This window comes from Carex rostrata, chromosome 12, assembly GCF_964058835.1.
Source record: "Carex rostrata chromosome 12, lpCarRost1.2, whole genome shotgun sequence".
In the NCBI taxonomy this organism is placed as follows: Eukaryota; Viridiplantae; Streptophyta; class Magnoliopsida; order Poales; family Cyperaceae; genus Carex; species Carex rostrata.
The window spans coordinates 921,688-936,796 of NC_135929.1; the positions used below are offsets into that span (position 1 = coordinate 921,688).

Consider the following 15,109-nt stretch of genomic DNA (forward strand, 5'->3'; position numbering starts at 1 on the left):
TCATTTTTTTTGTATTTTACATGGGGAGGCTAATACATATAAAATAAAAAACTTTAGTTATATTTACATATACATGATACAAAATTTTGGAAATTATGGGGGTGGCTTAGCCATCCCTACCATAACTTTACCTTCCACTCTTGTTTGCATCTTATTTGATAGTTCAAGTTATGTTTTAAATTAATTCATATGAAGTAAGATGTTGAAAAATAAACCCATATTTATAATAATAGACTCTACGGGTGAAGTATGGAGTAAGTTAATCTACTTGAAGAGGTGGAGTAACTTCCGAATTAATTAATCTCTTACTCCATCTTGCTCCTATTTTATTCCTCATTTGACTTCTTAAACATGAAATAAGAGAATTACTTCACCTCTTACTCCACAATCAAATATGACTCGTAATACAAGATTACGAAATGATACTAACCATCTTAAATAATTATAATTAAAAAAAAATTCAACCTTGGAAACAAGTTTTCACAAGCATTTGTAAGTAGGTATGTCAATCCTGATTCTTAATGGTATCAAATAATGATTACTAAAAATTTAAATCGACGGATGGACATTTTGAGGGAATCAAATCTCCTGCCTCTATGTGGGCAGGAAATTCCTGCACATGTGGTCCATCTATCCATTCATTTTATTATTGCTCTGATCTGAACGGCTGTAATTAAAGAATGAAAAATATTTGAGTTTTTAAAAAAATATAATCAACATTTAAATATGACCGTTCAGATGGAAATAAGCATGAAATTGATCGATGAATTGAACATGTGTGCAAAAATTTTCTGCACACAGAGGAGTAGGTGATTTGATTCTAGAGCAAATTTGAGAGGTTAATTTGCTCTCGAAGTAATGAATGTGATTCATATCATTCATTACTTTGTGAGCAAATTAATCTCTTAAATATTACAAAATGCTTTAATTTAATTGGGACATTTGGCACTAATTTATGTAAATATATCTCCATAATTTCCAATTTAGAATTTTGTTTTCCTTTTTTATATTCTTCTGCGCAACTTCCCGCAAACATATCCAAGTCCCATTTGGCCTAAATACATACCAAGTTTGATGCTTCGCAGCTGCTTATTATTGTCTTTAAAGAATAAAATCTTGTTTAAAATCAAGGGGTGAGAAAAGGAACCGTGATCTGTTCGCGGCATCACATAATTAAGATATATATATCTATTTGATTTTGACATGGAGGTGAGAATGATGATGTGTCACATATAGAGGTGGAGGTATCTGTTGATTTCCCTCCTGCCTTTTTACAGATTTTATTCACAATGGATAGATAAGATTATATAATTAAATGTTTCAGCTCACCTATGGCTATGGATATATAGATTCCACGGTTTGATGCAACAGCCAACAGATTGCTAGATTGCTAGATTGCTATCTATTATTATTCCAAACCTTTATTGCATTGGCTTTCCCAGAATTCATAGGTTAATATTTTAAACTGCAAGATGAAGCTCAAATATAGGGACTGATTAAAGAGTACATGCAATTTGAATGATATAATTATTTACTTTCTACTAAATATTACACAAATTTGGTTAACAATGTGGACTACAAAATTATTAAGTATGACATTGTAACGGTTCACAACTCTTAAGTATGCACCTGTTGTTTTCAAACTAGACCATGCATGAGGAGGTATGGAAGCGTATCCTCTGCGGAGCCAATCCCTACAGAGCTTTTAGTCTGGTCCGTTCGTTTCAGATCGGACGGACCAGATCAGATCTTGCAAATTTTGAGAATATTTTATTTCTTTTTTTCAATTCGGGCAAGATCTGATCTAATTCGTTCGATCCGAAACGAACGAACCAGATTAAAAGCTCAGCAGGGATTGGCTCCGCAGAGGATACGCTTCCGAGGAGGTATTGGGTATCAAATCCATTCTACATATATATTGTGATCTTTGGTGCCTTTCGTCAGGGGCAAATTCAGGATTTGTGTGTGTGTGTGTTGGGGGGGTGTGGCAAAAAATATTGAATCGGGTTTAAATAGCTAATCGGATTTAAACCCATTAATTAATTGGGTACTCGATAAAAAAATAATGCTCTGACTTGTAATTTCTGATGCTTTAACTTATAATTATAATTATCAATCATAATTCAATAAATTTATTTTGATTTTAACCATAAATTTAATCTGAATTATAAATCAAGCATTTAGAGAGGGACAAAAAAATTCAAAAGAAGAGGGTCAAAGTCGATTGGGATTGATAGATCTCCACTGGAACCATGTGGGTCCATCCCTGCCTTTCATGCAGTGAACAATCATGCTTATAGATTTCTTACTAAGTATAGTAACATGATTCGCATTTTATTCACGAATAAAACGTTTTTTAGAGGTTGCCGAACCGAATAGCGTATATAATGGTTGACTGAACTTTTACTGATTTATTCGCGTATAAAACACGAATAATATGTTTTTTTTACGAATTATTCGCGTTTTATATTAAAAGTTCGTCACAACCCAACCACGTGGGTGAAGCTAATTTGCTGTGGCACAGTTTTTGTGACAACTTTTGAATTTTGAAAGGAGTCAAAGGACCCGAATTTTTTATTAATAGAAATAAAATAAAAAAAATATTTAAAAAGAACATTACTTTTGAATATTTTCCAAAACTAAGTAGAACGGGTTGTGAGGACCCGCCCCACCGGACGGGATTATACAACCCGTCCCGGTTAATCATCGTTATCCCTAATTAAATTCGCTAAAAAAAAAAAAAGGCGGACGGGACTACAAAACCCGTCCCGGTTTTTTTAAAAAAAAAAAAAAAAGGCGGACGGGACTACACAACCCGTCCCAAATTTAAAAAAAAAAAACTCGGACGGCTTGTTTTATACCCTCCAAACACGCTTTGAATTCATTTCCACTTTGCAAAACGTTCAGACGGAGAGAAAATGTTTCATTTCTACTCAAACAGAAGGCAAGACGTTCAGACGAAAACATCACTCAAATAGCAGCAGATAGAAAGAAGTTGTTGTTGTTAATAGCGAAATTAAATTTCAAACAGGTAATTCTTTAATTATATTTTATGCTATATTATTCAGTAATTTTTATAAAATAATTTAATTAATATTAGTTTTTATTAATGTAATAATAATAATATGTAATTTATTCATTATTGTATAGGTTAATAATATGTAATTTCTATTTAATTAATATTAGTTATGAATATATTTCAATAGGTAAATTTGGTAAGGTATTACTAAAATGTTATGAAATTTAATTTGTTTTTACGTAATTATTGAACTTTATATTTGTTTAATTAAATGATTTTATTATTTTCTGCTATGCCATTCAGTAATTTTTGTAAAATAATTTAATTAATATTAGTTTTTATTAATGTAATAATAATAACATGTAATTTATTCATTATTGTGCAGGTTAATTTATAAAAATAATTAATCATGTTGATGCTGAGAATTTATTTTGGTGGTGAAATACGACACGGTCGTAAAGGAGTAGAGTATAGTATTAGTCCTCGATTCTCATTGAGTGTGACTGATGAATACGGTTGGTATGATGTGAAAGGTGAAATTTATCGCCAACTTGGATATTCTGAGAATGAGTATAACCTAAAAGCACATGCACGGGTTAATGTTGGTACAACAGCCCGACGTTATTATGAGAAAATTGAAATCGTGTGCGATCAGAGTTGGAGAGGTATTTATATCCAAAGTATGCGTGCCCAAACCCAGTATACTTTTCTTGATTTATACATTGAGTTGGTTCCAATCATCGGTGAAATACAACCGCAGTTATTCGTTAATAGTATGGTGCCGGAAACAAATCCAGAACCTCGACAGACCCATTATAGTGATAACTATGCGGGTCCCAGTTTTTTCGAACCCTATCAGACACAACAAACACCGAGGCAAGACCCTCGACATACCCAATATAGTGGTAACTATGCGGATCCCAGTTTCTTTGAACCCTATCCGACACAACAAACACCGAGGCGAGACCTTTATCTGCATCCTTATCCCAATCTGAACGAGTCGTCACCGTCTGTTCAGACAGAATACAATAATCAGAATAGCCCATGAATCGATCCACCGGAGGCAGCTGATCCTAATACTGATTTTGATGATGTGCCTCAAAGTGATGATGAAGAGGACGCTGACTCATGTGAGGATGACGCCGACTGGGATAATGAAGCTGATTCAGAAGGGGATGTCCGGGATGATACCTCGACACAATCACACCAAACACCACGCGTTCAGGCTGAACATTTTCCCATAAGTGACCGTGGTGTAAGTCACCCTGTGGCAAGCTTCAATGACACCTCAGCATTTCAACCCGCAGATGTCAACTTCTTCAGTAGGCCGAAACATGTTCATGATACACTCGCTGTAGGTAATGAATTCTCTTCAAAAGAGGCTCTGCAATTGAAAATAAATAGTTATCACATCAAAAAGAATATTGAAGTAAAAATTACGGGGAGCAATAGAACTAGCATGGTAGTCAATTGCAAGGACACCAGGTGTGCGTGGCGTTTGTATGCTAAGTCTGGATTATTTTCATCTAAGTGAGAAATTAGAACAATTTCAGGATCGCATACATGCCATGCCGATGCTTCTCGTACCGATCATGCACAATTAACTGCAAAAATGGTCGCCGATGTTATACGAGAAGATATTAGGGAGAATGTTGCTTTAACCATTAAAAACATTAAAGGGCTAGTTCGTAAAAAATACAAGGGAATCATACCCAAATATAACAAGTTGTGGCGTGGTCGAGAGCTGGCAATCGCACAACTATTCGGTAGTTGGGAAAAATCTTACGACCTTCTCACTCCATTGTTGGAAGCAATTAAAAAAGACAATCCAGGAACAAAATTCGGAGTTGCGCACGAACCCACAGGAGATCCAACAGAAAGGTTGTTTAAGGCAGCTGCGTGGGCTTACGGTCCGTGCATTGCTGCAGTGCCTCATCTCAGGCCAATCATTAGTATTGATGAATGCTTCCTTTCTGGTAGGTATCAAGGGAGATTGTTGATAGCGTGCGGTTACGATGCTGAGAACCAGTTGCTTCCTCTGGCTTTTGCATTAGTCGGGGAAGAGAGTTTCCAGACATGGGGATGGTTCATGAGGTGGCTGCGTCTGGAGGTAATTGGTAATAAGTTCATGTGCGTTGTTTCTGATCGGCACATGGGGATCAAGAAAGTATTCACTGATAGATACGGTGGTTGGTACGAGGATGGTGGCGAGTGCGTTCACAGATTGTGCTCACAACACATTGCCGAGAATTTGATGAAAAAAGTACACAATAGAAAACTTTGTGACCTATTTAAAATACTTTGCAACAAAAAGAAGCCTTATTTTACTTTTCTTAATAAACATAATCGACAACCAATTAAAGTATTATTTTTTATACTTACCAGTTCAACATGACTAGGTTCGGTTTGAAAGCTTGTAAGATATTCATTTAACCCATCATTTGTTTCCATCCATCTCTCATGATAGTTGGGATCTATATCTTGTGGCAAGTCAGGGATGTGTTCTGGATTATCACCGTCTGAGATGTCATCGATATTGTCTGGAAGATCGGCCGCCCTCAACATACTTTGCAATTTAGCATCCATACCGTTGTCTCTGAGAAGACCACAACTTGCTTTCAGAAAAAAATTTCCAATTTTCTTGAGTGCCCTCGATTTCGTCAATCCCAGAGCTGCTGATATTATCTTCACCCCTCGTAATGTCTACAAAATAAAAAAAAGTGATAAATCCATTGAAAGAATAATAACATCTCATTAATATTTTTAACTTATAAAACTTACATCACGTGTCGATTTCGGGGCACCGGGAATGTACCCTACTTCGCCAATCTCATCTTTTTTATTCTGGAATGGGATCATTAAGACCCTCTATGCACCGCTTTCCTAAGAAGATATTGAACATACCATTTTCCTGGAACCAACTTCGATATGCCAATATGTCGTAATGACTCCAATACCCGGTTGGAACAACCAAGTGGTCTCCTAGATTAGATGCCTCATTTACGTAATTCTGGTGCACAATAGACCAATTTACTATGCCCACATTGGAACTGTGAACAAACTTATGTAACCGGCGTACCTCATCCTCGGGGAGCGGCAGTGGTGGCGGGAGCGGCAGTGGTGGCGGGAGCGGCTGTGCATACCCAAATTGCCTCATCACACGATCTGGATAATAATTCTCAATTATCCAAAAGTGCACAAGTGGCACACGAGCTAGCCATACACCCCTTTCGTCATTAACTCGTGATGGCAGCTGACACGGTATCTGATTTAACAATGCGTTGTAGGGCTCCCAATTTACCATGTAATCTTCGAGCTTCTGCAGTTCGTTGCGGAAGTAACTAACTCCACTCCGATTGTGACCTTGGCGATAATCATGGAGACAACACCACTTATCTCCGAATGCTGGACACTCTTGCTCATTTGGATTGGCCCAATTTGGACTCCAACCATTTAAGGGACGAGGACGGCCGGTCGGTAAACGAGACCAACACCAATGTTGTAGAAGCACATTTGGCCCGAACATAAGCTTTGTTTTACGCTGAACCGCAACACAAAGGCTTCTGTAGAGATAAGCTAGAACAGCCCCACCCCAGTTGTACTGTTCCGGGGAATCAAGATCTTGTAGAAATTGCAAATACATTGCCGGAACCGAATCTCCCGACGAATCAGCAAAAAACATAGACCCGAACAAATCGAGTACATACGCCCTTGTGTACTGGCGTATCTGCTCCTCTGTTGGCTCATCCGGGTTCGTATTTGGCATTGCAGCAAATCGAATACGCAACTCCTTCAAACTTATAGCATACCCAGAAGTCGCTCGAACCTCTTGCGTGTCGTTTGGCCCCGATCTCTTTTTCTTTTTAAGCACCGCACTTGCGGTCCCATTTCCAAGAAGTTGATCCACTAAGATAGACCAAGTACGGTCTGAAGCACCTGTCACCGGTAACCCTACGATCGGCAGCGCCCAGAGACAAGAAACATCCTGCAGCGTAATTGTCATCTCTCCCACGGGAAGATGAAAACTGTGAGTCTCTGGTCTCCATCGCTCCACGAGACCAGCGAGGAGTGCTGGATCAATTTTTATGTGAGCCATTTGAGAAACCTGATACAAACCGAGTCTAAGTAAGAATGATTTGCAAAGGTCGTTGTACTTAATCCCAGTCCAGATACCTCGAGGGTCCACTCCTACATCTCTGTAATCCTGTCAATGTTATACAATTTAATTAAAGTAAAATATTGTAATTCAAATAGTTATATCATTATATAAAAAAAAACAAAATTATATGATTCATGTAGTAACTTACATCATCATGGATTCGTGAGACCTTATGTTGGTCATGCGGCATCCATAATAAATTGCTAAAATTATTTGCTGACCATACCGATTCAAAACCAAAATCATTATGTGCAGATGCAGCATGTGAAGGGCCACCCGGATCACAACTACTTGACATTCTGCATGCATGATATTTAAAAAAAAATTAATAACAATCTAAATTTACTAACCACTAATATTATTAAATAAATTACTAAATTAAGCAATTACCTATGAACTCTAAAACTCACAAGAATAAATTAAGCAATTACCATTTTATACTGTTGAAACATGATTATTTCTCAATTTGTCTCAAGACAAAACAACCAAACAACAAAAGGAACCAAGCACTACAGCACATTCTCTATCAATATTACTGAAAATTTAATTAGGGTTATCCTTTACCAGCCAAAATTTTGTGCATATGAGTTCCGGTATTTTAATGATGATCATGATTTCATGGTTAAGTCACAAGAACAACCAATTAAGTAAAAGAGGAGCAAATACCTGACTGTAATTTAAGGGGTTTAAGTGATTCCTATTTTTCATTTTTTCTATTGCGGGTGGGTTTAGGTGTGTTATGTAGCTTGTCTTTTCTTTGTTTTTTTTTAAATCTAACTTAGTGATAGGAAAATTGGTTCAAACCGAAATAACCGAACTAATTCAGTTCAGTCCAAAATCAAACCGTTTGAATACTCCTAATCAATTCTTTTAAAATACAATTAACAAATTAATTAAATTCACTATAATCAATAGTTTGATAACAAATCAAATTAAAAATTACTACAAATTAATACATTTTTACAGTAATTTAATTTAATTATATTTAAAACAAACCTGAAATAATCTGAAATGATGGATGGCTGAGGCGAAAATTTACAGATCCGGACGGGTTGCGTTAGTCCGTCCCCTTCTTTAGCTTTCTTCCGCCTTCCGGATTTTTTTTGCGCTGCGGAGCGGAGACAACGAGAGACAGAGCGAAAGTTTTTTGCTGCTGAGCGGAGACAACGAGAGACAGCGGAAGGAAAGTAAATAAGTGGGGGACGAGTTAAGAGAACTCGTCCAGCAAATTTATTTATTTATTTTTTTTCGGGACGGGACGGGCTGTGTAAGCCCGGCCTGAGAATTTTTTTTTTTCAGGCCCGGGACGGGATGCTTAAACCCGTCCGGGAATTTTTTTTTTTCTGTGATTATGGTTAACGCTAATCAGATTAACCGGGACAATTGGACCCATCCGGTGGGATGGGTTTACAAAACCCGAGCTACTTAGTTTTCGAAAAAACTTAAAAGTAGTGTTGTTTTTAAATATTTAATTTATTTTATTTCTATTAATAAAAAAACCGGGTCAAAGGACCAAGTGGACTCACCACGTGAACTCATCTTAAATCAAAATTATAATTTATAGAACATATTTTGAATGTCTAGCATGATAAAAAATTTAGCTCTCGCTCTGATCTATGCTAATCATCGGTGACTCGTAGTTGTCCCGCTAAGAAATCAATGTTCGACTTCATTGTAGTGGATGTGTAATGTGTTGAAATAATTATACAAAAAGGAACCCGAAACAATTAAAATTGCAGAAATAAAAAAAGTCGAATAATGCAGCTGAATGGATTGGGATTGGGGCTATTAACGGGGCATTCTAGGGTTTTTTTATAAGGGTGGGGGCCCAATAAAGTGTAATTGACGGCCCAGAGAAGCCTGTTTGTCTATACTCTATAGAGAATTAGAGATCAACCATGGGATCTCAGGTGACAGAGCATCATCTTCTTCCTCCTCTTAATTAGCGAAAGGCGAAAGCTACCTCACGCTATCAATGAATCGCAATCGCATCCACCTTTCAAATCAATCGGTAAAAACAAATCAAATCTGAATTCCGATTCATCAGTCGATTCAGTCCCAGTCCCAGTCCCAAACAAACAAGAAGCAATGAAGAATTGGCGGCGTGCGTAACTCGGAGATAAGGTCAGTCTCTCTCTTCCGAATTCCGATTCATTCAAGTCTTCTTCCACCCAAAACGAAAATCTATCAGTTTGGGCAATCTATCTACAATCGGATCGTGGGCTCACGATAAACAGATAGATTTTAGAAACCATGCTGTGCTGACAACAACCAATTATCACTTGATGTGGGACAAGGACCCAATTTTAATAAAAGATACTTCACAAAAAATAGTATGGGGTTCTGGTCGAAGTCATTGAATTGAATTGAATTGATTTATCAGAATTTTTTCCTAAAGATTAGGCGTCTTTTGTTTCATCTTAATTTCATTATTGTCTAATTTCTTTTGTTAATCTTGAAGTCCTTTGCCAGGTTTTTCAGACGTGTGAGTCGATTTGATCTGAATGCAAGGTCAAAGAAGCACTGAAATAACTTATAACCTCAGGTCTACCTCAAGCCGAACTGCTATGAGTCTACCAGGTGTCATTTCTCTTTCCCTTTCATGCTTTTATACTTGCAAACTGGCAAGTGGTGTACATTTACTGTACCACTATGTGCAGTGTTATAGAAAATTCTGGTATTCTTTTGAAGTCATCAGTTGCTTTTTCAAAATAGTGGGATGAGATGAGACCCATCTGTATCATCGAAACAGTAGTTCAATTTCAGTGGAAACCTAGCGCACCAATAACTGATACAGAAGTTAAATCTACAGAAGAGTTTTAAACTAATTTAGCATGGAAGAACTAGTATTTTGAAACTAATTTTGGTTGTATTGCTCTAAATCATCATGCTACATTGCTGCCTTTAAATTTAAATGTAATAAGAGGGAAAGAGAGATAGAGAGGACCTGTTGGATGAATTGGCGTTGAGTGAGCTTGTCGAAAGTATATACAAGCACGTAAGCACCAGCCGTGACTGTAGCGGTGGCAGCTGCATCCTGTAAAGCCGCCGTGTGGCGTGGTCCTACAGCGGGTCTACCGAACTGGGGCAAAGCAACAGAGCGAAACTTTGAGAGTTGATTAAAATGAAAAAGGATACAAGAGATCTGCTTATGCATGTGTTTGAGAAGAGACTTCACCAGCGAATCCATTGCTGGAATTGGATTCATTGCTCTCCTCTTCACTCACTCACTCTTGCTAGCAAAATGTCGAATTGGGATCCCTAAAGTAACTCAAAATTTGAGTTTGGACCTTGACTGTCTGTTCTGATCTGACACACAAATATTAAAAAGTCTCATGCTTTCCACTTCAGTAATCAGAATTATGATTGGACGGTTCAAATCTAAAGTCAAAATTTGAGTTACTGTAAAACAAATTTGGACCCCAAAATTAATTTATTAACAAATATGTTATTGTAGAATTCAAATATGTTAAAATCATACGAGCAAAATGTCGAACACCTTGGCTGCAATGTTGGAGAGCAAGGTCCAGGTTCCCTGCCAAACATTTTTTTTTAATTTAGTGGATGAAAACATGTGTACGTAGTTATATAGGAAAGGAAATAATTAATTAAATATGATAGAGACATTATAGGATATAGCTACAGTAGATTGTTAACTCTCTACACTGTACACGTCCTGTATTAATTAATTTATTTTCTAATGTGCATCATTAATTTATTTTCCAACCCCCCACCCCCATAGGCAGATATTTTATTGGAATTTTAGGTGATCTGTGGTTTTTCTTTTTCTTTTTTCAGAACTGATATTCGAGGGCGTTTTATTGTGGTGAACCTGGTATTGCTGCACAACAAACATGAAAACCGGCATAAGAACCGATTAGCCCCCTTTTTTGGATTAAACTGATTTGAACAAGACGGTGGTTAATTCCATCAACGGGTCCTTTTAGCAAATTGCAGACTTCTTTTGCCATATTCACACCAAAGTCATATTTGTATTGCTTTATAGGAAGAATTAAGTCGACATACAAGAGAATCTTGAAACAACCTAGGGTTCCTTTTCAGTTCAGAAAAAGAACCAACCCGTCTCTCAATTTAGGATGGGTAAGCCTCCGGCCAAAAAGAAGCCACCAGGTGAGAAGTTGGCCAAAAGTAATTCAAAGAACAGCCAAGTGAGTGATCAGAGCCCCAAATTTGATGCCGATACCGCCTTTTTCATAGATGAAGCCCAAAATAGAAAAGAAGATGGTAACAAGCTGTTTCAAAGGAGAGATTATCAAAGAGCTTTAATCCAATATGAAAGGGCCATTAATACTCTACCAAAATCGCACCCTGATGTGGCCTATTTGCATAGCAACATGGCAGCATGTTATATGCAAATGGGTCCGTCAGAGTATAGACGTGCTGTATATGAATGTGACTTGGCCCTTGAGGTTTCACCTAAATACACAAAAGCCCTCTTGAAACGTGCCAGGTGTTATGAATTTTTAGGCCGATTAGATTTTGCCAACCGGGACGTGGATAAGGTTTTGAGTTTGGAGCCAAATAATTTGACGGCTTTAGAAATTTCTGAGCGGATCAAACCGCGTTTGGAGAAAGAGGTCGATTTGAACGATAAGTTGGTTGTTGCAACTCAAAATGCTGATGTTGTGAAGGAGAAACCAAAGAAGAAAGATAACCAAAAAGTCAAAGAGGTCTGTGTAGACGGAGATAAGCAAAAATGCAAAGACAGTGATAAAGAGGGGGATTGTAACAACAACACGGCGAAATGTAAAAATACTGTGAAAGATGTGATTGTAAAAGAGAAACCTTTAAAGGCGTATAAACTTGTTTTTGGTGAGGATATAAGGTGGGGCCACGTACCAGCAGGTGCCACTCTGAGCAAGGTACGTGAGATTGTTAGTGGCAAGTATCCTGGCTTGACCAGCTTTCTGATAAAATACCGTGACAAGGAGGGCGATTTGGTAACTATCACCACATCTGAGGAATTGAAATTGGCTGAAGAGTCAGCTGACCCTCAAGGCTCAGTTCGTCTCTATATTTCAGAAGGTACTTTTATCGATGACAATGAGACAATTAAAGAAACACAAGCCTCCCCAAATGAAACATACTCCGAAAATGGCAGCTATAATTTTGTTGTGGATGAGTGGATTGTAGAATTTGCGAAATTATTCAAACACCATGTTGGTGTTAGCTCAGATTCTTGTTTGGATTTTCATGAAATGGGAATGAAATTGTACTCTGAGGCGATTGAAGATACAGTTACTTGCGAAGAGGCACAAGAAATATTTGAAGTTGCGCAAGGGAAGTTTCAAGAGATGGCAGCTGTGGCATTTTTCAATTGGGGCAACATCCACATGTCGCAGGCTAGAAAACGTCTTCGCTTAACAGAGGAAGATGAAGTGGTACCTGTCCGTGTCAAGGAGGCGTATGAGTGGATACGGCATGAATACACCAAAGCTGGGAAAAGGTACAATGAGGCCTTGAATGTGAAACCTGACTTTTATGAGGCATATCTTGCAATTGCGCTTGAGAAATTCGAGCATGCAAAGCTTTGCTGGAATTATGTGATTAACTCAAAAATTGATTTGGAGAAATCATGCATCGAGGTTTTGGAAATGTTTAACAAAGCTGAGGATAGCATTGAAAAGGGTTCTGCACTATGGGACGAGATAGAGAGAAGGCAGACAAAGGAAATGCCAAAGGATAATAGGGGCAATCTAGTAAATCCTGACATGAGGTGTCAGATAAATGTTCTGTGGGGTGCAATGCTTTATGAGAGGTCGATTGTCGAGTTCAAATTAGGGTTAGAAAATTGGGAGGAATGTCTCATGGCGGCTGTCGAGAAATTTCGTATCTCCGGTGTGTCCTCGACCGATATTGCTGTTATGATAAAGAATCACTGTGCAAATGAGACGGCACAAGAAGGTAATACTAGAAAGCTAAAATCAACCAAATTAAAGGAAAAAAGAAGGTAAACATGAGTACAAGTTCTCGATGACATTTGTGTCTAATTGGCCAAATACTGAAGAGTTCTTTTCTAAAATTTCTTTAGGTTGTATTTTCAAAATCGATGAGATAATTCAAGCTTGGAATGAGATATATGATGCCGAAAGGTGGATTCAACGCTTATCCTCTTTTCGGCTTCAGCCTTTACTTCGAAGAAGAGCCCCGCAACTGTACCAGTCTTTGTAAATTAATGTGAATCTCAAGGAGGGCCTTCACCTGAGGTAAGTGCAATGAAAGTTTTCTGTCTCCCCCTCTTGTTCTTATATTAATAAATTTATGAGCTTTGTAATTTGGACAATATTCTGATGTTTTAAGTGTGTTTTTTATGCAACTCGTGATAAAAGAAAGTTAAACACCCATGGTAATAGGTTTTGAAAAAGGGTTTTCATTTCATTTCCATTCAGGTTTAATTTGGATCCCTCTGTTGTTTCCCTTTCCTCCCAAACCTTTTCCACGAAATTATAAAGAATCTGGTACACGTAAATTATATTATTTCAGTGTTTCTTGTTTACCTAAGATCCTACTTTACAATTGTTAGGTCACCAGGTTATTTAAATAAGTTTTGTTTTCTTTGCTTGTCCCATACTCCCATGTTACAACTTATGTACCGATTTCGATCTTGATTAGCTCACAAGATTGAATGGCCTGCAAGTCATTGGAAAAACCTGATGTGTTTGTGTTTGTGTTTGTAAAATGATAAAGTGTTGGTGACCGGTATATTATCACTACATCTTTGTGTATATTTGTCTAGATGTACTTCTTTATCTGATTTGTAAAATGGTTTCCACGTATCTCTTTGCAGGTGCTTTTGTTTCCTCGAATGGCCTTATTCTTATAGTTCCTTTTCTCCTTTCTTCATGAAATATATGTAAATAGGTAGAAATATTTTGTTTCTTCATGTTGGACGATTCTGTTTTTTTTTACCAGAAACTATACTGGGTTCTGATCGATGGCATTTATTGCCATCACCGATTCTTTTATTCTTTTGTTTTTGATGCTAAATGTGATATACAGCAAGTGAAATTTGGATGTGAGATATTTTTTCTGGAAGAGTACTGACGTTTTAGACCGCGTTTTACTTATTTTAAATACAAAAGTAAAGTGAATATGATATGCTTTTGTTTGTGTTGATTGGACTTAGGTTTGTCGAAAAACATGCATTAAGGAGAACTGTGTTTGTTATCCCCCCTTTGTTTTGTTAATGCAAAAGTAGAAATTGAGCGGAAAGATTGTACATATTTTATCTGGAGTTCTTTTCATGTCTTCTTGGCCTATATTCATGTTAAAAAATTCAACTTTCCTGGTATATGCTGTATGGGATATTGATTCAGTATCATGAGATATTTTATTTTTGAGCATCCATTAAGCCCACCTGTATAAAACATAGTTAAACCTACTTGGCTAAATAATTTGTAATAGGTTTTGGCCTGAACCTGCCATTGCATTTGGTTACAAATTCTGAGATGAGCATATCAAACAATGTTGGTACGTAAACTGTTCTTCTCCTGAAGCACGGTACTTTGAATCTTTCGTACCCCCATTGAGTTGTGCAAGGCTGATAATTTATGGTTTGAGTTTAGCTCCGACCGTCCGATCAGGTCTGGACCTCGAATGTAATGTAGGGAGTCTTTAATATTTGTTTGGATTTAAATTGGACGGTCCAGATCTAAACTCAAAATTTTAGTGAACTCAAAAGGATCCTAATTCTTTTGGTGGATGGTTTTGTAAATAGTTTCTCAAGTTGAACAATTAGAAATCAGATTTTTTTTTTTTTTGTAAAATTTGGGTATGTTTTTGTTGATTTTAACTTTTAACACATCAAAAGAATTCAGATTTTTAATTTACACGTTCTGATTTTCCAAAAGCCATGGACTTAAAATTTGGGTATGGTTTTGTATGGTCCTTGAGTAGCATGGACTGCTTTT

At 37.2% G+C, this 15,109-nt stretch overlaps 1 protein-coding gene across 4 annotated transcripts; it reads left to right on the plus strand.

Annotated features, from left to right (window-relative positions):
* Window positions 1–9,077: 9,077 nt before the first annotated feature.
* On the plus strand, window positions 9,078–14,220 carry LOC144562979 (protein PHOX1-like). Of its 4 annotated transcripts, XR_013514233.1 has the most exons (6): window positions 9,080–9,302; window positions 9,640–9,758; window positions 10,977–13,103; window positions 13,231–13,405; window positions 13,589–13,657; window positions 13,987–14,220. XR_013514233.1 is itself a non-coding variant. In XM_078312348.1 (5 exons), exons 3-4 carry the CDS (start codon window positions 11,276–11,278, stop codon window positions 13,368–13,370), a joined length of 1,968 nt encoding a protein of 655 aa, XP_078168474.1. In that variant the 5' UTR covers window positions 9,078–9,302; window positions 9,651–9,758; window positions 10,977–11,275; the 3' UTR covers window positions 13,371–13,405; window positions 13,987–14,220. The 4 variants fall into 4 exon arrangements, 3 of the variants coding, with proteins under 3 accessions (XP_078168474.1, XP_078168473.1, XP_078168475.1); XM_078312348.1 differs by lacking the exon at window positions 13,589–13,657 and having other exon boundaries at window positions 9,078–9,302; window positions 9,651–9,758; XM_078312347.1 differs by lacking the exon at window positions 13,589–13,657.
* The last annotated feature ends 889 nt before the right edge of the window (window positions 14,221–15,109 follow it).